General features: G+C 37.8%; 1 protein-coding gene across 1 annotated transcript in view; it reads left to right on the forward strand.

The window, feature by feature from the left end:
- Positions 1-13,066: 13,066 nt before the first annotated feature.
- Positions 13,067-26,582, forward strand: part of COL6A6 (collagen type VI alpha 6 chain) — a 102,831-nt gene continuing 89,315 nt past the window's right edge. The window contains exons 1-7 of the mRNA XM_045559821.1: positions 13,067-13,158; positions 15,438-16,034; positions 17,274-17,894; positions 19,014-19,574; positions 20,378-20,935; positions 23,116-23,691; positions 25,697-26,266. Of these exons, the coding sequence (XP_045415777.1) occupies positions 13,092-13,158; positions 15,438-16,034; positions 17,274-17,894; positions 19,014-19,574; positions 20,378-20,935; positions 23,116-23,691; positions 25,697-26,266 (3,550 nt within the window). The 5' untranslated portion in view covers positions 13,067-13,091. The remainder of the gene's footprint in view (positions 13,159-15,437; positions 16,035-17,273; positions 17,895-19,013; positions 19,575-20,377; positions 20,936-23,115; positions 23,692-25,696; positions 26,267-26,582) is intronic.

Here is a 26,582-nt window from a genome sequence, read left to right on the forward strand (position 1 = left end):
TTTGCACATGAATGTCCCATTGTTCCAGCAGCATTTGTTAAAAAGACAATATTTTCTCCATCATATTGCCTTTGCTCCTTTGTCCAATCAGCGGACTCTATTTGTGTGGGTCTATTTCTGGGCTCACTGTTCTGTTTCACTGATCTATTTGTCTATTCTTGTACCAATACCATATATCTTGATTACTGTAGCTTTATAGAAAGTCTTGGCGTTAGGTAGCGTCAGTCTTCCAACTTTGTTCTTCCCCTTCAATATTGTGTTGGCTATTCAACTTTAGAATCCATTTGCCAATATCAAGAAAATAACTTGCTTATATTTTAATTTGTATTGCATTGAATCTAGGGATCAAGTTGGGAAGAACTGACATCTTGACAATATTGAGTCTTTCCATGAACATAAAATATCTCTCCATTTATTTAGTCCTTTGATTTTTTTCATCAGATTTTATAGTTTTTCTCATGTAAATCTTGTACATATTTTATTATCCTTCATTGGTGAGAAAATCAATATTAAGGTTATTTCATTTTTGTGGGTGCTAATGTAAATGTTATAGTGTTTTTAATGTCAAATTCCAATTGTTTATTGCTGGTATATAGGAAAGTGCTTTACTTTTCCATATTAACCCTGTATCCTGCAACCTTATGATAATCATTTATTAGTTCCAGATTTTTTGTTGATTCTTTCAGATTTTCTACATAGACAGTCATGTCATCTGTGAACAAAGACAGTTTTATTTCTTCTTTCCCAATTGATATACCTTTTATTTCCTCTTATTTCACTAGCTACAACTTCCAATATTAATATTATGTTGAAAAGAAGTGTTAAGAGAAGACTTTCCTTCTTCCTAATCTTACTTAGAAAGCTTCTAGTTTATTACCATTAAAGTATGACTTTTTGTAGATATTCTTTATCAAATTGAGGAAGATCCCCATTATTCCTAGTTTACTGAGAGGTTTTTTTTTTTTATCATAAATGGGTGTTGGATTTTGTCAAAAGTTTTTTCTGCCTCTAATACTATGGTCATGCGACTTTCCTGTTTAGCCTGTTGATTTGATGGATTACATTACTTGATTTTAAATATTAAACTAGCCTTACGTATGTAAGGCTATGTAAGACAAATCCCACTTGGTTGTGGTGGATAATTCTTTTTATACAGTATTAGATTTGATTTGCTAATATTTTTATGTTGAGGATTTTTACATTCATGTTCATGAGATACCGGTCTATAATTTTCTTGATATGTTTTTGTTGGATTTTGGTATTAGGTTAATGCTGGCCTCATAGTTAGAAAGTATTACCTCTGCTACTGTCTTCTGAAAGACTGTAGTGAATTGATATAATTTCTTTCTTAAATGTTTGGTAGGACCCACCAGTGAACATATCAGGGTCTGGTGCTTTCTTTTTTTTGAAGGTTATCAATTATTGATTTATTTTTTTTAATAGATATAGGCTTAGTCAGATTATCTAGTTCTTCCTTGTGTGAGTTTTGGCATATTATGTCTTTCAAGGAATTTGCCCATTTAATCTAGGTTGTCAAATTTGTGGGCATAGAGTTGTTGATAATACTCCTTGTTAGCCCTTTAATGTCATGGGATCTGTAGTGATCCATTTCATTTCTTTTTTTTTATTATTTCAAAATATTATGGGGGTACAAATGTTTTTGGTTACATATATTGATTTTGCTATGTTTGAGTCAGGGTTATAAGTGTGCCCATCACCCAAATAGTGTTCATTGTGCCTGTTAGGTAGGTTTTTGCCCACCTGCCTCCCTGTTGCTTGATTTCCACTGAGTTTTACATATGCATATGTGTACCCTTCGGTTAGTTCCAATTTAATAACCAGTACCTGTGGTGTTTTCCCATTCTTTAGATACTTCACTTAGGATAATGGCATCCAGTTCCACCCAAATTGTTGCAAGAGGTCTTAATTCATCTTTCTTCATGGCTGCATAGTGTTCCGTAGTATACCTGTACCAGATTTTGTTAATCCACTCATGAATTGATGGGCACTTGGGTTGATTCCACATCTTTGCAATTGTGAATTGTGTAACAATAAACATTCACATGTGGGTGTCTTTTTGATAAAATGACTTCTTTTCCTTTGGGTAAATACCCAGTAGGGGGATTGCTGAATCAAATGGTAGGTCTACTTTTAGTTCTTTGAGGAATCTCCATACTATTTTCCATAGAAGTTGTACTAATTTGCAGTCCTGCCAACAGTGTATAAGTGTGCCTTTCTCTCTGTACCCATGCCAGCATCTATTGTTTTTGCACTTTTTAATAAAAGCTATTCTAACTGGGGTAAGGTGATATCTTATTGTGGCTTTAATTTGCATTTCCCTGAACATTAGTGATGTTGAACATTTTTTCATATGTTTATTGGACGTTTGTCTATCTTCTTTTGAAAAGCTTCTGTTGTGTCTTTTGCCCAATTTTTAATGAGGTTGTTTTTTTTCTTGCTGATTTGCTTGGGTTCTTTGTAGATTCTGGTTATTAGCCTTTTATCAGATGTACAGCTTGCAAATATTTTCTCCCATTCTGTAGGTCGTCTATTTGCTCTGTTGATTATTTCCTCAGTTGTGCTGATGCTTTTTAATTTAATCAAGTTCCATTTATTTTTGTTGCTGTGATTGCCATTGGGGCCGTCTTCATAACTTCTTTGCCTAGGCCAATATCTAGAAGAGTTTTTCCAACATTTTCTTCTAGAGTTTCATGCCTTACATTTAAGTCTTATATCCATCTTGAATTAATTTTTGTGAGTGGTATATGGATCTGGTTTCATTCTCCTGCACATGGCTATCCAATTTTCCCAGGACCATTTATTGAACAGGGCTTCTTTTCCCCAGTGTATGTTGTTGTCTGCTTTGTAAAAGATCAGTTTGCTGTATGTGGATGGTTTTATGTCTGGGCTTTCTGTTCTATTCCATTGGTCTAGGTCTCTATTCTTGTGCCAATACCGTGCTATTTTGGTTACTATAGCCTTGTAGTATAGTTTGAAGTCTGCTAATGTGATGTCTCCAGATTTGTGACATTAGTAATTTGTGTCCTCTTTTTTCTTAGTATAATTATCCTGGCAGAAGGCTTATCAATTTGATCTTTTCAATAAAACTTTTGGTTTTATTGATTTTTTTCTATTAGTTTCTTTGTTTTCTCCTCTGATATTATTTCTTTACTTTGGATTTAATTTCTTTTTTTCTTGTTTCTGAGGTGGAAGCTTAGATGACTGATTTTAGATCTTTCTTCCTTTCTGATATACTAATTCAATGTTAATTTCCCTCTCAGCAGTGCTTTTACTGAATCTTACAAATTTTGATAAGTACATCTTTGTTTTTATGTAGTTCAAAATATCTTTTAATTTCTCTTAAGATTTTCTTTTTTAACTCGTGTTATTTAGAAGTACATTGTTTAATCTCCATGTATTTGGGGATTTTTCCAGCTATCTTTTTGTTACTGATTTCAGTTTAATTCCATCATTGTCCAAGAGCAGGTATTATATGATTTCTGTTCTTTTAAATTTGTTAGTTGTATTTTATGCCCCAGTATGTGGTCTATCTTGGTGAATGTTCCATGTGAGCTTGTTAAAGAATGTTTATTCTGCTGTTGATGGATAAAATAGCCTAAAGGTGTCCATTACATATAGTTAATTGATGGCGTTGAGTTCAGCTATGTCCTTACTGATTTTCTGACTGCTAGATCTGTCCATTTCTAATAGAGGGATATTCAAGTCTCCAACTATATTAGTGGATTCATCTATTTATGACTCCTGAAGAGAATTTGAATGTAATTCTTATCTTTGCTCCTCCATAGTTCTATCAGTTTTTATCTCATGTATTTTGACACTCTGATTTTAGGCACATATGTATTAAGGATTATTATGGCTTCTGAAAGAATTGACACCTTTTTCATTACATAATGCCATTCTTTATCCCTGATAATTTTCCTTGTTCTGAAGTTTGCTGTGTCTGAAATTAACATAGCTACTTAAGCTTGCTTTTGATGACTATTAGCATAGTGCATCCTTCTCCATCCATTTACTATTAATCTATATGTGTCTTTATATTTATAGTGGGTTTCTTGTAGAGAACATATAGTTAGGTCTTGTTTTTTGATCCATTCTGATAATCTGTCTTTTAATTGGTGTATTTAGACCAATGACATTCAAAGTGATTATTGATATAGTTGCATTAATATCTATCATATTTGTTACTTGTTTCTATTTGATGCCCTTGTTTTTTGTTCCTATTTTGTCTTCTATTGATTTTCTGCTTTCTCTGATTTTAATTGTCATTTTATAATTACATATTCTCTCCTTTCTTAGCATAACTGTTATACTTTTTTTTTTTACTATTTTTAGTAAAAATTGTAAATTGCCCTAGAGTTTACAATATGTTTACAACTAATCTAAGTCTGCTTTCAAATGAAACTATACCACTTCATGGATAGTATAAGTACTTTATAATAACAAAATAATCCTAATTCCTCCCTCTCATATGTTGTAACATCGCTGTCATTCATTTTACACATAGGTAGGCATATATGAGCATATATATATACACACACACACACAGCATACATAATTAAATACATTGTTGCTATTGAACAAACTGTCAGCTGTTAGATCAATTTAAGAAAAATAAAAGGTTTTATTTTACTTTCACTTATTCTTTTTCTGATGCTCCTTCTTTATGTCAGATTTGAGTTTCTGACATTATCATGTTCCTTCTAAGGAACTTCTTTTAATGTTTCTTACAAGGTAGGTCTACTAACAAAAATTCCCTCAATTTTTGTTTGAAAAAGGCTTTATTTCTCCATTTTCTGTTATACATATTTAAGGGGTACAATATGATGTTTTGATTTACATAGTGAAATGGTTATTATAGTGAAGCAAATTAATATATTCCTCATCTTACAAAGTTACCCTTTTTTGTGGCAAGAGCACCTAAAATTGACTCTTAGCAGCATTCAATATGATGAATACATTATATTATTATCAACTATAATCCTCATGTACATTAAATCTCTGGATTTATTCAACCTACATATTTGTAAATTTGTATCCTTCAACCCAGATGTCCCTATTTCCATTTCCTTCCCCTTCCCCTTAGTAATCCGCATTTTATTCTCTATTTCTATGTATTCAACTTTCTGTTTGAGATTCCACATATAAATAAGATGAAGAAATATTTTTGTTTCTGGCTTATTTCACTTAGTGAAAGTCCTCTATGTTCATGCATCTTGTGGCAAATGGCAGGATCTCCTCTTTTAAGGCTAGTAATATTCCATTTACATATGTATATGTATGCGTGTGTATCTCCCTCTCTCTCTCACACACAAACACACACACAATTTCTTTAGCCGTTCATCCATTGATAGATACTTCAGTTGTTTCCATATCTTGGATATTGTGAATAATGCAGCAATGAACATGGATGTGCACATACCCTTATCCTTATGAGGTGCTGATTTCATTGCATTTGGGTATATACCTAGAAGAGGGATTGCTGGGTCATATAATATTTTTAATTTCTTTAGGAACCTCCGTGCTGTTTTCCATAGTGGCTACACAAATCTACATTTCCACCAACAGTGTACAAGTGTTCCCTTTTGCCCTCACCCTTACCAACACTTGTTATATCTTTTTGATAGCAGCCATCCTAACAGGTACAAGTGGTATCTCATTGTGGTTTCGATTTGCATTTCCCTGGTGATGAATGATGATGAGCATCTTTTTGTATACCTGTTGGTCATTTTTATGTTGTCTTTGAAGAAATTTCTATTTAGGTTCCTTGACCATTTTTAATCAGGTTATTTGTCTGCTATTGAGGTATATAAGTTCTTTATTTTTTTGATATTAACTCCTTATTGGATATATGGTTTGCAAATGTTTGCTCTGAATCTGTAAGCTGCTTTTTCATTTTGTTGTTTCCTTTTTTGTGCAGAAGCTTTTTATAATATGTATATATTTTTTTCCTGAAGCCTAGTTCTGAGTGAGCAGAGGCCTTTTAGTATGATGTAGTCACATTTATTTTATTTTTCTGCTTTTGCAGCCTGAGCTTTTAGTATGATATCCAAAAATCATTGTTCAAGTCTAATGTCAAGGAGTTTTTTCCTGTTTTCTTCCAGGAGTTTTATGGTTTCAGAGCTTACATTTAGATCTTGTATCCATTTTGAATTAATTTTTGTGTATGGTATAAGTATCCAATTTCAATCTTTTGCATGTGGATATCCCATTTCCCCAGCACCATTTATTGAAGAGACTATTCTTTCCCTATTGTGTCTTCTGGGTTCCATCTTTTTCACTTTTGAAGGATAATTTCCCCGGATACAGAATTCTCTCAACACTAAATACTTCAGCTTTCATGAGTTCTGAGGAGAAGATGAATGTAATTCTTATCTTTGCTCATGCTAAGGGTTTTCTTTTCCCCCTCTGGCTTCTTTTAGGATTTATTCTTTATCTTTGATTTTCTATGGTTTAAAAATATTATGTATAAGTGTGATTTGTTTTGGCGTTTATCCTGCGTGGTGTTCTCTGAGCTTTCTGTGTGTTTGATTTGGTGTCTGACATTAATGTGGGGGAAATTCTCAGTCATTGTTTCAAATACTTCTTTTATTCCTTCCTCTTTCTTCTCCTGCTATTCTGTTATGCACATGTTATACCTTTTGCAGTTGATCCACAGTTCTTGGATATCTTGGATAGTCTGTTCTTTTATTTCTTTTTTCATTTTTACTTTTTGGAGGTTTCTATTGATATCCTCAGGCTCAGACATTCTTTCCTCAGCCATGTGTCCAGTCTGCCTATAAGCCCATCAAAGATATTATTTCTGTTATAGTGTTTTGAATCTCTAGCATTTTGGGGCGGGGGGAGGTTCTCTCTTAGAATTTCCATTTCTCTTATATAGGCCATGTGCTATTGCATGCTATTTTATCCGTTAGAGCCCTTAGCATATTAATCATGGTTGTTTTAAATTCCTGGTATGACAATTCCAACATCCCTGCCATGTCTCTTCAAACTGTCTTTTTTTCCCCCTTTTAGTATGTCTCATAATTTTTTCTTGATAGCTGGATTTTATGTACTAGATAAAAAGAACTATAAATAGGCCTTCAGTAATGTGGTAATAGTATGTGGAGGGAGGGGAAGTGTTCTATAGTCCCATAAGTAGGTCTCTGTTTTAGAGAGCCTGCGCCTCTGGACCATGAAATTCACACACACTTCTTAGTCCTTCACTCCCCTTTGGAAGGGACAGGATGGCTAGAGTGGGCTGAAGTGTTGGGTATTTCCCTTCTCCTACGTAGAAGGCTAAAGTGGGCTGGAGTTAGGTGTTTCTCTTCCCACAGGTCAGTTAGGCTCTGATAAAACCCCAGCTGGTTAGGCTCTAGTTAACTAGTTTCCCCTGAAGGCAATCCTTGTTAAGAAGAGCAAAATGTTTCTGGCATATTTCACAGTGGTTCCTTTTTCCCTTCCCCTACCAGAAGCATGAGGGTATTTTCCTTCAATATTCACCATGAGGACCTGGTAGAGCTCCAGGAGGTAAAACTCACAAAAGTAAGGGGTCCTCTATGATTGGGTCCCCTGGAGTTTTTATCTCTCTGACATATATACTCTGGACCTCCAGCAATTTATCAATTACAGTTCGTTTTCCTGACCCAGCACAGGTCTACACAGGGGCTTTAGCTCATGGATTTCTGTTCTGGCAAGTTTTGATTCTCTGTATTTGCCTGTCAATATCTCCAATTTGGAGAACAATGGTTTGCTCTGTGGCCTCACTTCTCTTATAGATCTAAGAAGAATGGTTGATTTTTCAGTTTGTTCAGCTTCTTACTTGTTAGGATGGAATGATAACTTCCAAGCTTGTTACATGCTGGGCTGAAAGCCATCTCTTTGAAAATATAGTTTATCGCATTTATATTCCTTTAAAATTATGTAACTTAGTTGTTTTTAATGCTATAAAAAGGATGTCATACTGTATGTAGTTTTCTGGGGCTTGTTATTTTCACACTCTGTGTTGCTAAGATTCATTCACATTTTTGTACCTAGCTGTAGTGTTAACTTGATTTATGTATAAGATTTCTTTGTGTAATTCTACATTGAATTATTCATTTTTCCTATTGATAACTTCTTGGGTTGTTTCCAGGTTTGTACCATTACAATCAGTTCTACTGTGAAAATTCTTGAACACGTTCTCCTGGCATATTTGTGCAAGAGATTCCTACGAGTAGAATCATGGGGTCATGAGAATGTTCAATTTTATAAGATAGTGCCAAACTGTTTTCCAGAGTGATGGTACCATTTTATACTCCCACTAGCAATGCCTATAAAATCCTATTTATTCTCATCCTCTAAATACTTGATTTTGTCGTATTTTTAAATTTTTGCCAATTGAATGGATATGTAACAATATCTCAGCATAATATTGATTTGTATTTCCCCATCACAAATGAGTTTGAGTATTCCTTCATATGTTTCGTGCCCATATGTGTTTTAGGTTCTATAAAATACCTGTTCTTAGTTTTTTTGTCCATTTTCTTTTGAGTTAATTCTAGAAATTCTAGGAACATTTATGTACTTTTTATGCCAATCCTTTGTCAGTATTGTGACTCATTTTCCAACATGTAACCTGAGTTTCTACTTTCTTTAAGGAAATTTGAATACAAATTTCTAATTTTAATATAGTAAAATTTAAACTTTTTAGAACTTTCTATATATAAAAGTCTTTCCTGCCCTCTACCCAAGATCAGAAACATATCCATCTATGCTTTTTCCCCAATATTTTAAAGTTGTGCTTTGAATATTTAGTATTAATCCATCTGTAATTGACTTCTGTGTACATAAATCGTAGAGATCCAGTTTCACCTCTGTTTACATGTGAATAACCATTTTCCTCCCACTGATCTACCATGACACCTATGCATGAGTATCTCTGGACTCTCTGTTCCCATTCCTTTGGCCACATTTTGAAGCTCACTTCTTGGTATTTGATATGTGGACACTATTTTAACTTGATTCTTCTAAAAGACTTGCATTTTCTGGTTGTATATTGAGGCTATATGGAAATGTAATTGACTTGTATCTTGATGTTACACGAGGACACCTTGAATACTCTCCCTATTATTTTTAATGATTTGTCTATAGATGTAAGCAATCATGTCACTTGCAAACAATGACAATTTCATTCTTGTTCTTTTTTAATCTTTGTGGCTTTAATTTTATTAGAAACTAGGAGTGAGAGTGGGCTACCTTTTCTTTTTCCTCACTTTATAGAGCATACTTCCAATATTTTCCCATTAGGATGATATGTACTGTAGATTTTTAAAGTATATCATTTGTTAGGTTAAGTATGTTTCCTTCTCCTAATTTGCTAAGCTTTAAGCTCAATGTTCAAATGTACTCTTAGCTTAATTGTTCATATTTTTTTTTCTTTTAGTTGTATTTGTCAGATCAAAGAACTGTTAGAGTGTGGAGTTGCTTGGACTTAGATTGTAACCCATTGTGCTTCAGATTAGGAACCTAGGAAAGAGAGGTGGTATCATCTAAGATCACACAGCAGTTTAGAAATGGAGTGGAACCCAAGTCATGAGACTTTATCGCCTGTGCTCTTTCTATGCAGCCAAGTGCCGCCTCAGCACAGAAGTGTGTTCATTTTGCAAGGTGGCAAGGTCATCTACATGACCTTGTTCAAATATGATCAACATATAAAGTTTCTTTTTGTGATTCCAGAAAATGCAACTGGGGGAAAGTAAAAACCATACAATTTGCTTACACTACAAGTGCTTGTGTATTTTGTTTTTCATATCATCACTGATCAATGTTTTTTGTGCCTATTTTGTGTTGGGGTTTCTACTGCAGCATTTTAATATGACCTTCAGTGTCAGTTTGAATATTTTTCTTTCTGCCTTTTGACATCTGAGTAAAATGGCTGGAGGAAGGGAAGTAACAAAGACATCAGGGGTTAATAAGGAAACAACCATTTATCTTTAATACTGTGGCAAAGACCCAGTGCTGTTTCCTACAGTGAAGCAGCTGATAATATTCTTGTTTCTGAAGAAAAATAAAATCAGTACTTAGAAATAATGTATCCTGCATATTTCATTTTTAAAGAAAGAAATGATATTTATCTTAATTTTACTGAAGTTTCTTTTGTATTCCTTCTGGGCTACTAGCTTTTTTTCAAAGACATGACCTGGATTGTGAATGGGGCAGAAGTCTCTCTGAAACTCTTGGTTCTTAGTAGCCTCAAGAGAGGTATTGTACAAGCTCTAAACATTCTGGGTTTGAAGCCAAGGCTTGGGTGGCTGTGTTTCTTTTGCAGCTGTAGTTTAAATTAGAAACATTCTAGTTTACAGAGATCCAGATTTTTAAAAAGGCGTTTATAGCATATAACTTCCAAAAGAGATGTATTGGCCTTAGCTTTTTTGATTCAGAATGAATGGAATGCAACAAAATTCAGATTATAGGGATGTGTATTTTTAAGAGTGTTTCCATAATGAGAGGCAATCAATCTCACTGTTATATTAAGATGGAGCTTACTGTGAATTTTAATTTTATGTTGATTACTTTAAACATCTCCTTCATCCTCCCCTCACAGGTCTTCAGGTGATCAAATATTTGTATGAAACTCCTGGTCATATTTGGTAATAGAACAGCATGCAGATTATAGGCTCTTCATCCATGTTTTGATGTGGCACAAAGGAGCCCATTCTTCTGCCTACCAAGCATGAACTTACCACACCCCCTACACACACACAAAGCAGGGCATGCAAGCACCTCGAGAGAATTTTTCAATGGGCCTCAACATTGTATAGCCTTACAGCATACCAGACTTTGAATTCACTGAAAGACTGCAAGAAAATTGTTCTGCAAGATACTAACCCAGAGAAATTAACTTCTAAAGCACCAATGGTATTGATCATCTGTGTGGGGAAATTTCCAGATGCCACGTGCTACTTTGGGACTGTTGTGGCCTTAACTAATCCTTTCTTCCCTATCTAGGTATTTGACCTTCATTCAGTAGTGCATTCTTCCCATTTTGACTGTGAAACCTCTGACATTGATCCTATGGACTCTTCCCAAAGTGTTTTTTCTTTTTTCTTTTATCTCTCATAACTCCTAAAGACTGTCCTAATTTATAAAGCTCATAATGTAAACAGAAAAGAAAAGAATAGCATAAAGCCCTGGTTTTGAAAAGCAAAAATAAGAAGATATGAAAACAAGTACCAATAGTCCTTAATACTTAAGAAGACATAGAATGAAGAGCCTAGGAGACACTTTGTGTTCATAATACTGAGTTTGAGATGCAGGGTGATCGAGTTTTAAATGACAGGTTTGGAGTGAGACAGACATGGGTTCTGGTCTCAACTGTGGCCCGTTTTACCAGGGTGACCTTCCCCTTTATGAATCTGTTTCCTTATCTACAAAATAAGAACAGTAATAGTAGCTGCTACTAGGGTCATTAACAATACAAACAAGAGAACAAATGTAAAGCTGTTAGCACAGGAGACAGCACATAGCAAAGGCTTATTGAATGGTAGAATTTATTACTTATTATATACATTAATGAAAAATTTGTACAGATGCTATGACTTGGTTTTCACTTTGGGGCTTAGTTACTCTAAATGAAAGGGTTGTTCTAGAAATAACCTCTTAGGAGCCCCTTCCAGCTCACTGATTATTGATTTCAGTAGGACTGATAAGTTGATTTACAGCCTGAAAAGTTTGTAATTAATCATCTAGACTTGTGAAGGACTAGAACAGAGTTCCAAATCACAAAACTTCAGGATGACAATGAAAGAAATAGGGATGGACTTTCTCTTGGCAAATGTCCCTTTTCTGAAGAGGTTAAATATTGAGGACTCAGAGCCTACTTGGTGTAGAGTGGGATAGTCATACACAGTATTGTGGATACATGTCTGTGTAGCAGTCGAGCAGGATACAGAGACACTAGTTTATTAATGGATTGGAAAATGAATCAATTCATTTTTTTCAATGGATAAATGAGTGAATGAATGAGCCGAACCTGCTTCATTAAAATATTTATTCTCAATATCTTTAATATCCTGCTTCATCCCATGAAATGAACATTTCAAGGTGGCTAAAAATGCTTTAGGCCAAACCAAAGTTGGAAAACCCTTGCCTCATAGAGTTCTAAGTTGTTGGAAATAAGATGGCATAAATTGAGTTGCTCATTCTGAGGAACAAGACATCATATGGGACATGGGGAGTCACTGCTAGTGTTTTTATGTCTTCTCTCAAATTTAAGGATAAAAGAAAATAGTTACCTTCCTAGTTAGGGAGGAAGAGGAAAAAACATGGAACATTGGCCACATGTATTTTTTTTTTTTTTTTAGAGACAGGGTAGTGTTCTGTCACCCAGGCCAGAGTGCAGTGGCATCATCACAGCTCACTGCAACCTCAAACTTCTGGGCTCAGGGGATCCTCCTCCCTCAGCCTCCCAAGTAGGTTGGGACCACAGGCATGTGCCACCACACCCAGATAATTTTTTAAATTATTTTTTTTGTAGAAACAGTCTCACCATGTTGCTCAGGCTTGTCTTGAATTCCTGGCCTCAAGTGATCCTCCCACCTTGGCCTCCCAAAGACCTGGTATTACAGGCATGAGTTACCGTGCCTAGAAATAATTATTATTCAAAGATGAAGTACACCTACATGTTCATGATGGACAGATTACAATACAGATCTTAGACTGTGTCCCAACTGTGAACTCTGAATTGTCTTGGCAATGAGTAGACAGAGGATGGCATTAGGGTACGGGGAAATGATTCATTGGAACATATATTGTTAGAACTAAAATGCATCTGGCTACCTCTATTGACTGTCCAAAATTTCATGTTTCTACAGGGTCTGGGGACCAGAAAAACTCTCATGACTCTGTAAATGTTGGTGGTTCATTTTTTCTCCAAGGCACTTCGCAGATTAGAAGGTCAGTGAACCTCAAAAATTCCTTGTCCCCTGTTGCTCCCAATTTATTATATAATTTGTGTGCTTTTATTTGTGTGATATTAGATGTTTATATTTTTGTATTTTATATTTCTATTTTTGCCTTCCAGATTTCAAGTTAGAGATTTTTCAAGTCGTAATATGAAAATGCTACTGATTTTGTTCCTTATAATAATTTGTTCCCATGTTTCTGTGAATAAAGATCCTGGTAAGAAAACAATGGAAAGAATGTTTTTCCTTAATTTTCGTCATAGAAAATAGATAATATATGAGCTTGATCTACTTAAATGTTTAGAGTTTTGTTTCACTTTGTTTTGATTTTGATAGTAATGAGGGTGGGTAGTAGGTCAATCTGTTTTTGTGGTTGCCCTGTGCTGCTTTGAACATCATTTGTTTCTGGACTTTATTCCTTGTTAATGATAGAAAGAGATGAGAGCTGCCATTTTAACCTTAATTTCAATGTGTTTTAGGTCTTCTAGGAGGTTGCATTAAAATTCTGTTAATACTAGGTTTGGGCCTGGAAAATTTGGAATGTCTCTTCCTAATTCATTTGTGCCAAAAGATTGTCTTTATTAAGTGTCCAGATTTTGTTACAATTTAACTGTCTGCTTGTTGTAATGAAAGTGTTTTTACTGTGAAGAGAAAGCTCTGTATCATGGTTTACTGACTGCCAGCAATCTATGTCCAATGGACTTAAAGTCCACATACTGGGCCACCCTGTGCCACCTCTACCACCTCTTACATAACTGGTTCATGTGCCAGTCAGTTCATATCCAGGGCCACTTGCACTGGCTTCTATAGCTTCCTCAAGGACTCTGACCTTGGAAGCAAGTTTTGTGAAGAGAGAAACTAGACTGTGCCCTGCAAACATCTTCTTTTGATGTCTCACTGGGCCTTAACCTTTTTAAGGAGAGGCAGTGTTTTTTTCCCCAGTCATTTCATGGTTCAGACATAGTGATTGATGGACCTCATCAGAGCCCAACTCCACCTCCTGTGCCAGTCATCTATATTTCCTTTCCCCACACAAGATATGGGACTTTGTTTGTGAATAGAGAGAGGACACTGTTGGTCACAAGTCAAGCAGTCCTGGGCAGGGCTCACCTGACAGCCCTAATTGGGGTCCCAGCCTTGGAGGGAAGGTATTGATTCACCCTCGTTTATTTCTTCCCCTGAGATGCTGCTTGCTGTGTGATCATGAAAGGAATCTGAGATTGGTTGGAATTAGGTTATTTAAAGGATAAGAAAAATTATTTTATCCAGTTTGCCTTGATCAGATTGGTATAAAGAGAATGAAATGGCACACAGAGTGCCAAAGCTGGCTTCCTAGCAATGGCAGAAAGGAAAAGATTGACATTATTTTCAATCTTATTAGAATTTATCTAGTAACCATTTCAGATAACAAGAATCTCAAAGTTGGAGGTATCTTAGGTATTTTCTAGTTGAATCTACTAACTTTATAACAGAGGAAACTAAGGCCTAAGTATATTAAATGGCTTGACAGAGCTAATAGAATTAGCTGATGGCAAAGTCCGGGCTTTTATTACTTGTTCAATTACACTGTATTTTACACTGTATTTTCTTAAACATATACCACACACACTTCCTTCCCTTCCCTAGACAAGAAATGGATTTTGTGCTAAGAGAGTAAGAGCTCTAAATCCAAGCCACCAGACCACTAGTAATCAATATTCAGTATTTGAATCCAGTAATTCTCTATCATGTAAAAATATAACTCCAGATACCGAGTGTTGAAAGTAGCATTGAATGAAACTTTAAAAGTTTAGTAAAATATCATAGTCCTATATAAAACTTATATTTTTAATATAAACTAAAACCATAATTCCTTTTCTAGCCCAAGATATATTGGTGCCATCACATTTTGCATATGTGAGAATAAATTCACCAATTATGTTACTCATGATTTAAATATTACAAATAACTTTAAAGCAATTCCCTATTTTTATGACTTGTAGGTATTTTTTAAACTTCATCAATTTTACAAATTGGAATACAAAACTAATATGTCTATAAGGTAATCAGATCACTTGTTGCAATCCTCAAATGAGAATGAAAGGCTGTCTTTCAGATTTCATCATTCAAAGCAATTTGAAGGAGTTTGGTTCTTGATTAAAATTTTTATCCTGTTGATATAAATTGAGGTCAAATTCTGAGAGCAAAACAGTACAAGGGAAAATTATCCACAAAAGGTACAAAAACCTACAGTTTCTCCTTCTAATTAACTAATTCCTTGAAACAGTGATGCTTAATTTTGTGATCACTTCAAAGAAGAGGTTATATAAGAGACATATTCCAAGAAACAAACATTTTTCTTGAGAGAATGTGCAGTTTCAGATCATTATTTTCAGTTCATTGGGAAGGGATAAAAAAAATAAAAGGAAAGTACTTCCCTCCCCCTTATATTTGGCGTTAAATATGGCAGTAAATTTTTGATTTGCTTTGTTTATCTGTATGTTTGTGGCTCTGTAGGCCCTGAGTATGCAGATGTGGTGTTTCTGGTGGACAGCTCTGATCGCCTGGGAATTAAGGCCTTCCCGTTTGTGAAAGTGTTCATCACCAAAATGATCAACAGTCTCCCCATAGAGGCCGACAAATACCGCGTGGCCCTGGCCCAGTACAGCGACGAGCTCCACAGCGAATTCCAGCTGAGCACCTTCCGGAGCAGGAACCCCATATTGAACCACCTCAAGAAGAACTTCGGGTTCATCGGCGGGTCCCTGAGGATAGGACGTGCTCTCCAGGAGGCTCACAGGACTTACTTCTCTGCACCCACAAATGGGAGAGACAAGAAGCAATTTCCCCCTATTTTGGTGGTTCTGGCTTCGGCCGAGTCTGAGGATGACGTGGAAGAGGCTTCGGAGGCCCTGCGGAAAGACGGGGTGAAAATCATCTCTGTGGGGATGCAGAAAGCATCTGAGGAAAATCTGAAGTCTATGGCCACGTCCCAGTTTCATTTCAACCTTCGGACGGTCAGAGACCTCAGCATGTTTTCCCAAAACATGACGCAGATCATCAAGGATGTAACAAAGTACAAGGAAGCAGCAGTTGATGATATCATTGTAGAAGGTAGGCTTAGAATGCACGTATAAGAATGGCGATAAAATGCTTTTGAAAAATCAACATGGTGATTGAAACTCTATGAACATCCCTGTCCCCCCAAATGGGGTGTATTTTCAGATGCTCTATGTCCGTATGTTCAAGAGGGTCCAATGATTATAGCCATTTGAAAAATCCAGTGAACACCAGAAGCCTTGGTTTTCCACATTTCACTTATCCATGTTGCATGTCATTCACAGGCTTCTTAAAACTCAGGGGGACGCCTTCTTGCTGGGCTTTAGTTGCTATGTAGTTTTATTACTTGTTCATTTAAAAGGTAAATTTGCTTCTAAAGAAATCCTTGACTCTTGAAGCTACATAACATAATCATAGCATGTTAGAGCTAGAAACAACTGTTAATAATCCAAACCCCCTTTTCTGCAGAGAAGACCTTGCAGGTGTCCTTGGGTGTGACATGCCTGGCCCAGGGTCCAGGCTGCTAATTCCCAGCCATGTACTTTCAGCCCTGCATGGCCTCTCTCCCTGCTGCTCTGTCCTGAATTAGCTTCCCTATGTTCTGCTTCATGGCCAACCTGCTGTCCTGTTCTGTCCTCTTATATTACTCTAGTAACAGGAATGGCCAAGAGTTTATGAACATCATTCAAGTGAGGGGCAGGGGATATCTAGTAAAAAAACAATTTGTTGGAAGTATACATGTCCAGATAAGTAATGTAGGAAACTCATGTTATTCCTGGTTAAATCAGTTTGAATGAGATGATGTATATAATTACCTAATGGTAATAGAGAATGCTTTTCTTGTGGTATTAAATAATTTATGAAAATATGAATCCTTATTACTAGCATCTTTCCCCAGTAGAATAATTGAAAGTGCAATTGCTATTATATTACCATTCCTTAGGAATGTTTGGACTATAGCTACTGATTGTAACATGATGATTAAATTATTTTAATATGATATCAGTAGCTCCTGTTCATTGAGTGAATCTTATGTACCAGGCCCCATGCTAAATGTATTATGTAATTTAATCCTCATACCAACTCTGTAGATGAGGATATTGAAGCTGGGAGTTTAAGATCTAGTATTTGCACCTAGGTCCCACTGATCTCAGGTTCATAATTATTTTATGTATCTCCTCCTTTCTTTAAGTGCATAACTGAGCTCCAGTGTATGTTCTTCATGCCTTCTACTGCTGAGCAGAGATGCTGAATCTCCAACTAAAATTGTGCTTGTTCATTCTTTGCCCACAGTTTGCCAAGGCCCTTCTGTGGCCGATGTTGTGTTCCTGTTCGATGTGTCTGTCAATGGAAGCCAGGAGAACTTTGACTACCTTAAAGAATTCCTAGAAGAAAGTGTATCTGCCCTTGACATAAAGGAAAATTGCATGAGGGTTGGCCTTGTGGCCTACAGCAATGAGACGAAGGTGATAAATTCACTGAGCATGGGCATAAATAAATCGGAGGTTCTCCAAAATATACAAAACCTCTCTCCCCGGGCTGGGAAGGCCTACACTGGAGCTGCCATCAGAAAGATCAAGAAGGAAGTCTTCAGAGCACAGAATGGCAGTCGGAAGAATCAGGGGGTGCCTCAGATTGCAGTGCTGGTGACCCACAGAGCTTCGGAAGACAATGTGACTAAGGCAGCCCTTAACCTCCGCCGCGAGGGCGTGACCGTCTTCACCTTGGGCATAGAGGGGGCTAGTGACACCCAGCTGGAAAAGATAGCGTCTCACCCGGCTGAGCAGTATGTCTCCAAACTGAAGACCTTCTCTGACCTGGCAGCTCACAACCAGACCTTTCTGAAGAAGCTGCGGAACCAAATAACACACATGGTCTCTGTCCTTTCAGAACGCACTGAAACACTCAAATCTGGTAAAGTCTTTTACTGAGAGAAGGATTATTCATATTCTTTTTTCCTTGTCTTTTTTTGTCTTTTGAACGTTATATATGCAAAAGGGATTGGTGGGGTAGGATGTGGGTGGGGAGAATAAGTTTCTACTTTTTACTTTAGCTTGATAATATGAAGTCCAATTTGGGGGGAATAAAAGCTATTGAGGTGTTGGCATGGGGAAAGGGATTTCCCTTTGACTTCCTTTGTGCAGCTTTAATGGGCTTCGTTACTCATGCAGGCCCCGGGATACCTTCCTGTGCTATTTTTCTCCCTTATCTTTTTCATTCGCTCCTTTGCCACTCACATTCCTGATATTTCCTTTCTTTTTTTTTAATTCTCTTTTTAACTTTTCCTTCTCCTCTTCCCTCATTCCCAAATTCCAATTTAGAGAATAAAAACAGGAAATATGATTTGGATGGAGGACAAGGTAATTACGTAACTTGTTGCGAAGTACCATTCTAACATCTGCGAGTTTAAAGAGAGAGACAGAGGCAATGTATTTTATACATCTCATATATGCACATGTGTGCTATGTAAATATTTTTATGTAGAGCCATACATATATATGTATACATTCTTCAACAAATATCTATAGCATATGTACCATAAAAGTGTCATTGTATTACATACATAAGCTCACCAGTATCTCTGGTTTACTTAATTGATGAGGAGTAGTAAATGAGGGGTAAATAATTTGTTCAAGATTTCAAGAAAGAGAATTCATATGTCTGCAATGTCCAGTCAAATGCCTTCGCCATTTCCTAACACACCACCTATTTGCTAAGCAATTATTTACTAATGGGAAAAGTGACTTGTAAAAAGCAGCTTCAAGTTTTGCTGGTCTTTTACTATATCCAGATTTACCCTGATTCATGGCAGAGAATTAGGGTGATAATCTTAAACTGTCAGAAACAATTCATTCAGCCCAACTGATGCTAAGATTTCCCCATTTTAAGCTAGTAAATAATGTCTTTTAAGCCCAGAAGCTGTTTTCCATTTTTCTGTCTGAAGAGGTTCATATTTGTTGTTCTTCCATCTGCTACCATTTCTTCTTCACAGTTTCCCCAAATGTCACATTTAACTTTTTGGTTCCATTATAGGTTGTGTGGACACTGAGGAAGCTGACATCTATCTGCTCATCGATGGCTCAGGGAGCACCCAGCCCACAGATTTCCAAGAAATGAAGACCTTCCTGTCAGAGGTGGTAGGCATGTTCAACATCGGTCCCCACAAGGTGAGGGTTGGGGCCGTTCAGTATGCCGACAGCTGGGACTTGGAATTTGAGATCAATAAATACTCAAACAAGCACGATTTGGGAAGGGCCATTGAGAACATCAGGCAGATGGGGGGAAATACAAACACGGGCGCAGCCCTGAATTTCACACTGAGTCTGTTACAAAAAGCAAAGAAGCAGCGGGGAAACAAAGTGCCATGTCACCTTGTTGTCCTGACAAACGGCATGTCCGAGGATAGCGTCTTGGAGCCTGCAGACAGACTGAGAGAAGAGCACATCCGTGTCTATGCCATCGGAGTCAAGGAGGCTAACCAAACACAGCTGAGAGAAATTGCAGGAGAGGAAAAAAGAGTGTACTATGTGCATGACTTCGATGCTTTGAAAGACATAAGAAACCAAGTTGTTCAAGAAATCTGTGCTGAAGAAGGTGAGACAAGTGGTGGTTTTACCTTTTGACTTCAGCTCGTAGATTGCTTTCTGGCAATATTTGATATTTCTGGTTTAGAAAAACAACATAAATTTCTAAGTTGAGGTTTGTTGACTTGTATAACTATGTTTTTTCTCCAGAACAAAGCTAAGATCCCATTATGGTGTTGTTCTAATTAATATCTGAAGTATAAGAAAGATATTTGGAGGAATCCTACCTAAGAAATATTAGCTTCCTTCCAGAAATCCCTACTAGGATAGATATATTATTAGATACCAAGTGTGTAATATGATCAAATGGTTTGATTTTAGGAGTATCTCAAGTTTATTTAAATTTCTTTTTTATAAAACTTTTATGAAATCTTTTAGAGCTGTGTCACTAGTTTTCAACCAGAGGTGATTTTGAACCCTTCAGGGGATATTTGGCAATGTCTGGAGACATTTTTGGTTGTCATAACTGGGGAGAGCTCCTGGCATCTAACAGGTGGCGGTCAGGGAAACTGCTAAACATCCTCCAGTATCCACAATGCACAGACTGCCCACCTCAATAAAAATGATTTGGCCCAAAATGTCAGTAGTGGTGAGATTGAGAAACCTTGAGTTATATTAATGTATTTTAGCAAATTACTAAATAACAGAATATTCTCACTTTTATTGCCTTCAATGCTTTATTTACCTACTAACAATCCTTATCAAGCACACACTTAACTTCAATATAAAATTATTTGTGTTTCGGATTTTTCTGTTCATTCAATTTTTTACATTTAGCTGACTTGAATAAATATCCTAATTTCTCCCATGCAGCCTGCAAAGAGATGAAAGCTGACATCATGTTTCTAGTGGACAGTTCCGGCAGTATAGGACTTGAAAACTTCAGCAAAATGAAAACATTTATGAAAAACCTGGTGAGCAAATCTCAGATTGGGGCAGATCGGGTGCAAATTGGTGTAGTCCAATTCAGTGACATCAATAAGGAGGAGTTTCAGCTCAACAAATTCACATCCCAAAGTGACATTTCAAATGCAATAGACCGAATGGCTCACATTGGAGAAACCACCTTGACCGGGAGTGCCCTGACCTTTGTGTCTCAGTACTTCAGCCCCAGCAAGGGGGCCCGGCCCAATGTCAGGAAGTTTCTCATCCTCATCACAGATGGCGAAGCTCAGGACATAGTAAAGGACCCAGCAGTAGCTCTTCGGCAAGAAGGCATAATTATCTACTCCGTGGGAGTGTTTAGATCCAATGTCACTCAGCTCGAGGAGATCAGCGGGAGGCCTGAGATGGTTTTTTATGTTGAGAATTTTGACATTCTGCAGCACATTGAAGACGATCTTGTTTTTGGAATATGCAGTCCCCGTGAAGGTAAGCATGGGCATATTCACTAACAGGACTATCCAAATACCAGATGTCTTTGTTAATCATTATTTCTTGAATTAAGTACAGTTCCATTCAAACATTGTAAACTTTTTGTTTTAATTGAAATGTTTATCTTAGTGGTTTTGGCCTGTTGAATTAGACAGGAAGGAAGGATTTTGTTCACCTAGACTCATTCCCATTTGTAGGCAAATAGCACTAGGATGATGGATCCTCCATTTAAGAAAAGTAGTGTCATACCAGGTCTTAGATCAGATCCCTAGAAGCAGAAGTTGAATCAGTGGTTCTTGTGAGAAGTGGTTTATAGAGGAGCTGTTTTCAGAAGAGAGTAGGAAACGCAGGCCAGGGCATGGGTAGGAACTGAGTGAGGAGGTCATCCTGGCTGGAGTCTCACTTCAGCCTGATCCCATGGGGAGCTCTGGAGCATGAATCACACCACTGCGTTGGTCCTACACTGACGCAAGGGGCCCAGCCTGTGTGTCCTGCCTCACTGGGCTGCGTGAGGGCTGCTGAGGCAGGCCCAGGGGCATAGCCTGGGAAAGGTGGCTCCCCGTTGGCCTAGCCCTCTGCTATATATGGGGCTTATTTTTGCAATTTCTGAAGACCGGTTCTTGTATTAAATGAGATAACATTTGTAAAACACTTTGATATTTATTAAATTTTGTAAAAGAGGAATATAATAGGGACCTTGAGCAATGGATTCTTCAAAGGAAGCAAAGGGCATAGTCCCCACCCTCTTCCCATGAAACTGCAGAGTAATGGAATTGATCAAACAAAAGCTTAGCAAATATAAGGGGCCGATTTATGCTGTGACCCATGGGGCTGAATGAAGAGGCATTCTGAAAAGGCTCTGTGAAGGAGAGGAATCTTAAAGGAGGAGAGGACCATTGTTTTCTTATTCGAATAACAGTTCTGTTACAACCCCACTGGAAGGTTTGGTGATCATGGTCTGTGTTTTGTAGAAAAAGGAGTACACCTGGTCCATATTGCCTGGGAATTCTACCCAGATCAAATGTGAACTCTCTGAAGGATTCTAACACTGAGCAGTCTCCCGCCAGTCCCTTGAGTAATCCAAGCAGGCTTTGCAGGCAGCTGAAGGCCAGAGGGACACAGCTCCTCCTTTAGTGGAGCCAGCCCTTCTTGGGAATTTGGTTTATGGCTCTTACACATGGCCTCCAGTGGGGTAAACGCATTGGCGCTGGGGTTTTCAACAACCCTCACATAGCCAGCAACTGGCTGGCTAAAGAAGGAAATTCCGTGAGCCTCTGAGGAGGAGGGGGTACTTTCTCACAATTCCATTTCTCAAGAAAGGATGAGTTAACGTTTGGATCATACCATCCTAAGGTCTGTAAAGAGAATGTGCTACATAAGGACTAAATAACAAGCCATCTTCCAATTCCACTTCTCCAGAATAGATGAGTTGGAGTTTGGAACACTGCACCTTTACAGGGAATATGCTACACGTGGATTAAGTATTAATTGGGTTTTTCCTGCCTTAGTTTTTCCATAGCGTTGACCTCAGGTTTAAAAAGTTAATAGGAACGTCAAGCTAAGAGCAGTTTAGTTGGGCCAAGTGAGAAATGGGCTTATTTCTATGATGAGGCCTAATATTTCAAAAAAGCCAAAAAGGGAGAAAACATAACCTTGAAAAATCAGCCATCATAAAACCATGAAAAAAAATACACAATGTTGCCAAATTCATTTGCATTTGGTTATTTCCCCAAGGTTTATTTTCAGAATAAAATCTCAAGATCCCTGTGGCTTAAAAAAAGGACAAATTTTAAATTTGTATAAATGAAAGCACATGTTGAAGGAACTATTTTAATAGGAAAATTTACACAGAATTGTGATTTTTTTTTTTTTTAGTCTAAAGGTTTTTGAAATTTTATTTCTGATGATGATGTGATTGTCACTCTGCCCCCTCTCACTCCCTGCAGTAGATTTCACTTCACACATGCCTTGTCCTGAAAGCTCACCTGAGTGTAACTATGTACTGGTGGCACAAATGTACGTGTGTTGTCTTTGTTTTCCAGGGACTTGACATTCTAATATACAGCCTGAGCCCATGGAGAGAAAACACCAGCAATTAAAAAAACAAAAAGGTTGGGAGATCTCCCGTGCTGTCCAAAGCTAATCTCATATGGTTTTCCTTTCTCTTCCCCTTTCAGAATGCAAGCGGATTGAAGTTCTGGATGTCGTGTTTGTAATTGATAGTTCTGGCAGCATTGACTATGATGAATATAATATCATGAAGGACTTTATGACTGGCTTAGTGAAAAAAGCCGATGTTGGCAAGAATCAGGTCCGGTTTGGGGCCCTGAAGTATGCTGATGACCCGGAGGTGCTGTTTTATCTGGATGACCTTGTCACAAAATTGGAGGTGATTTCAGTGCTCCAGAATGACCAGCCCATGGGGGGCAACACTTACACTGCTGAGGCACTAGCCTTCTCGGACCACATGTTCACAGAAGCCCGGGGCAGCCGCCTGCACAAGGGGGTCCCCCAAGTCCTCATCGTGATCACCGACGGGGAATCTCATGATGCTGATAAACTCAATGCCACAGCGAAGGCCTTGCGGGACAAAGGCATTCTCGTCCTGGCTGTGGGGATTGCTGGCGCCAATCCCGTGGAGCTGTTAGCCATGGCAGGATCAAGTGACAAGTACTTCTTCGTGGAGACTTTTGGAGGCCTGAAGGGGATATTTTCAGATGTGTCAGCCAGTGTCTGTAACTCTTCAAAAGTAGGTAAGGCTTGTCAATTAAGTTTTCCCTAGTTATTAACAGAGGGACAAATGAGGGAGAAACCAAAGCAACAGCCCTCGGGAGCAAGTTTTCCAGAGAGGAGAGAAGAAGTCTTTATTGTTTCATAGGACTTCCCACGTTATAGAATCTCAGGGTTGGAAAGACCTCAAGGATATTTCATCCAGCCTCCTCTCCAAAGAAAAATACCTTCTACAACATTCCTACTCACATCCTCCTAACCTTGTCTAATGGTGAGGAGTTCAGCATTTTTGAACAGGCTTTATTTATTAGAACACAAATTTGCTTACATGTTTTTCCACCCACTAGTTCTTTTTCCTGATCTTTACACAAGAAACGAAAGTCTCCTCCTAAGAACCAGCTATAATTGCCTGAAGTTTTCTTTCCTTCAGGCTAGAAGTCCCCAGTTTCTTTAACTATTTCTATCCTGGCACCAGCTCATTTAAAATGTGGAGCCCGGTATCAAACACTCTGGTTCCAGCCTCAGACGTCTCTAGGACAGAGTACAGTGGACTTCCTTTGTCTAGACGCCCTGCTTCTATTCCAAAAGATGGAGATCGCATTGCTGCATTTACGTATTTATGTATGTATGTCTGTATGTATTCCTTAGCATTCATCATTCAGCTGCCAATTTACACTTTTGGTTTGGAGGGAGATTGTGCTCTATTAAAATTCCTAAGTGTTTTTCCCAAGATGATTTTCCTGAAAATACAAAGTATTTTTACTAGATGAATTGCTATTAATCCATGGTTCCAACATCTGGATGCAGTTCTTTGCAAAAGTCATTTAACTTTTCTGGTTTTCATATGTTTTGCCTCCAGAATGCAGCTACTATCTTTTTTTTTTTTTTTCCCCCTGCTACTACATTTTTCTTTAACAAAACTAACAAAATCTTTCTGAGTCTTACTGAAAACTGGGACAAGTCTCTTCTCTCCTTGCAGCCAATGCCTAAAATTTGATCTGTCCTTCTCAAGTTCACTGTGGAAGTTGACATTGCATTTTGATATTGAAAGTTCTCCTTTGGGCAGAAAAACAGTACTGGATTTCCTTTATTGGAATCTGAGATAAAGGAATATAATGAATTAACCAATTCCTGAAGAATCTATTTACCATGTTTCTTTTTATCTCTTCCTTATCTGGACTTCAGGAATCTCAAATACCTTTAATCTTTTCTGAGGCTATCATGAGAATTAATTAAGTTAGGACAGTGGTGGAAGCACTGGGGAATTCATGGAAATGATAATACTTACCAGAAAGCTGAGGAACACACACGAGTATGTGCCAAGAGTAACTCATCCATTGGCAATAGCCTTTCATATTCTTTTTGGTTTTTGTTTGCTGTGTTAATACAAGCAAAGCATCTCTATATGGCATTGTTCAAAAATATTTTTCTCAAGTAGGTATTTTTGCCTATATACACCAGAAAGGGGGCTGATAAAAAGGAAAACCAACTAGACACAGACCAGAAGGCACACTTTTAAAACCTCTCCTTAATTTGCTCTAATAAACCAGAAAAATATTTATTGGCTCAAATGCCTGGGGAGGTGAAGTCAATAATACAAACCATCTGTTTCTTTGTTTGAAACTCTTAAGTAGGTACGTGTTGTTTTGTTTTCTCTTGTGGTACTACTACTATTACTGGGCTTTCTGGAAGGGTTAAGGCTAGATTGCAGAGGAGAATGAGTTTTCTGCAGCACCCTCCCCAGTTCTCTTAGCATATCAGAAAAGAAAATGGCATAAGGCCAAATGGACAAGCCAAAAGAAGCATACAAGGATGTATGAGTGGTTTTGCCTGGTGCCGACTTTATGAACTTATTGTGTGTTTTTATTTCCTCTCTGATTAATGTGACCACGGGGTAGCACAATAAACCACTTCTAGAAACATTAATATCATTTTTATATAGCCGCAAACACTTAATTTACTCTTGGTGGATTAAAGAAAGAATAACAATCTGTGGGGGGGGCGGTGTTCTCTTTCTTCTTCCTATAGATTGTGAAATTGATAAAGTGGATCTTGTTTTCCTCATGGATGGTTCAAATAGCATTCATCCAAGTGACTTCAAGAAGATGAAGGCATTTTTGGCATCTGTCGTTCAAGACTTTGATGTCAGCCTCAACAGAGTGCGTATAGGAGCAGCCCAGTTCAGCCATACCTATCAGCCGGAGTTTCCACTGGGAACTTTCACAGGCGAAAAAGAGATATCGTTTCAGATTGAAAACATCCAGCAGATCTTTGGATACACACACATCGGCGCTGCACTCCAGCAGGTGGGGCGTTACTTCCAGCCAGACATGGGCAGCAGGATAAACACAGGTACCCCGCAGGTGTTGCTGGTCCTTACAGATGGCCAGTCCCAAGACGAGGTGGCACAGGCTGCCGAAGCCCTGAGGCACAAAGGCATCGACATCTACTCTGTGGGCATCGGGGACGTGGACGACCAGCAGCTCATTCAGATCACCGGGACTGCAGACAAAAAACTGACGGTTGATAACTTTGATGAACTGAAAAAGGTCAAAAAAAGGATCGTTCGCCACATCTGTACCTCGGGGGGCGAGAGCAGTAAGTATTTAATGAGTTTTTCATATTTATTCCCACCACTGTCTTCCCTGACATTTTCCTCAAGCTCCGTTTACACCCCCTGGGGCTGGTGGGAGAATTTAGATTTGTGGCCCTGGATTTCAAATTGAACTTTTCACAGTTATCAAGTATTTTTTGTGACTTGTGGATTGAGAAACAGAGTGTTTGAGATCCTGTGCCCTTTTTTTCCTCCCTGTCTCCTGGGGAAACATGCCCCCTTTGTGAATGGGAATGCCTCAACTTCAGAAGGTGAGAGGAAAAGGCCACTGTTTACAGTCTGGCTGCTTTAGAGGTTGAA

This window comes from Lemur catta, chromosome 1, assembly GCF_020740605.2.
Source record: "Lemur catta isolate mLemCat1 chromosome 1, mLemCat1.pri, whole genome shotgun sequence".
Classification (NCBI taxonomy): Eukaryota; Metazoa; Chordata; class Mammalia; order Primates; family Lemuridae; genus Lemur; species Lemur catta.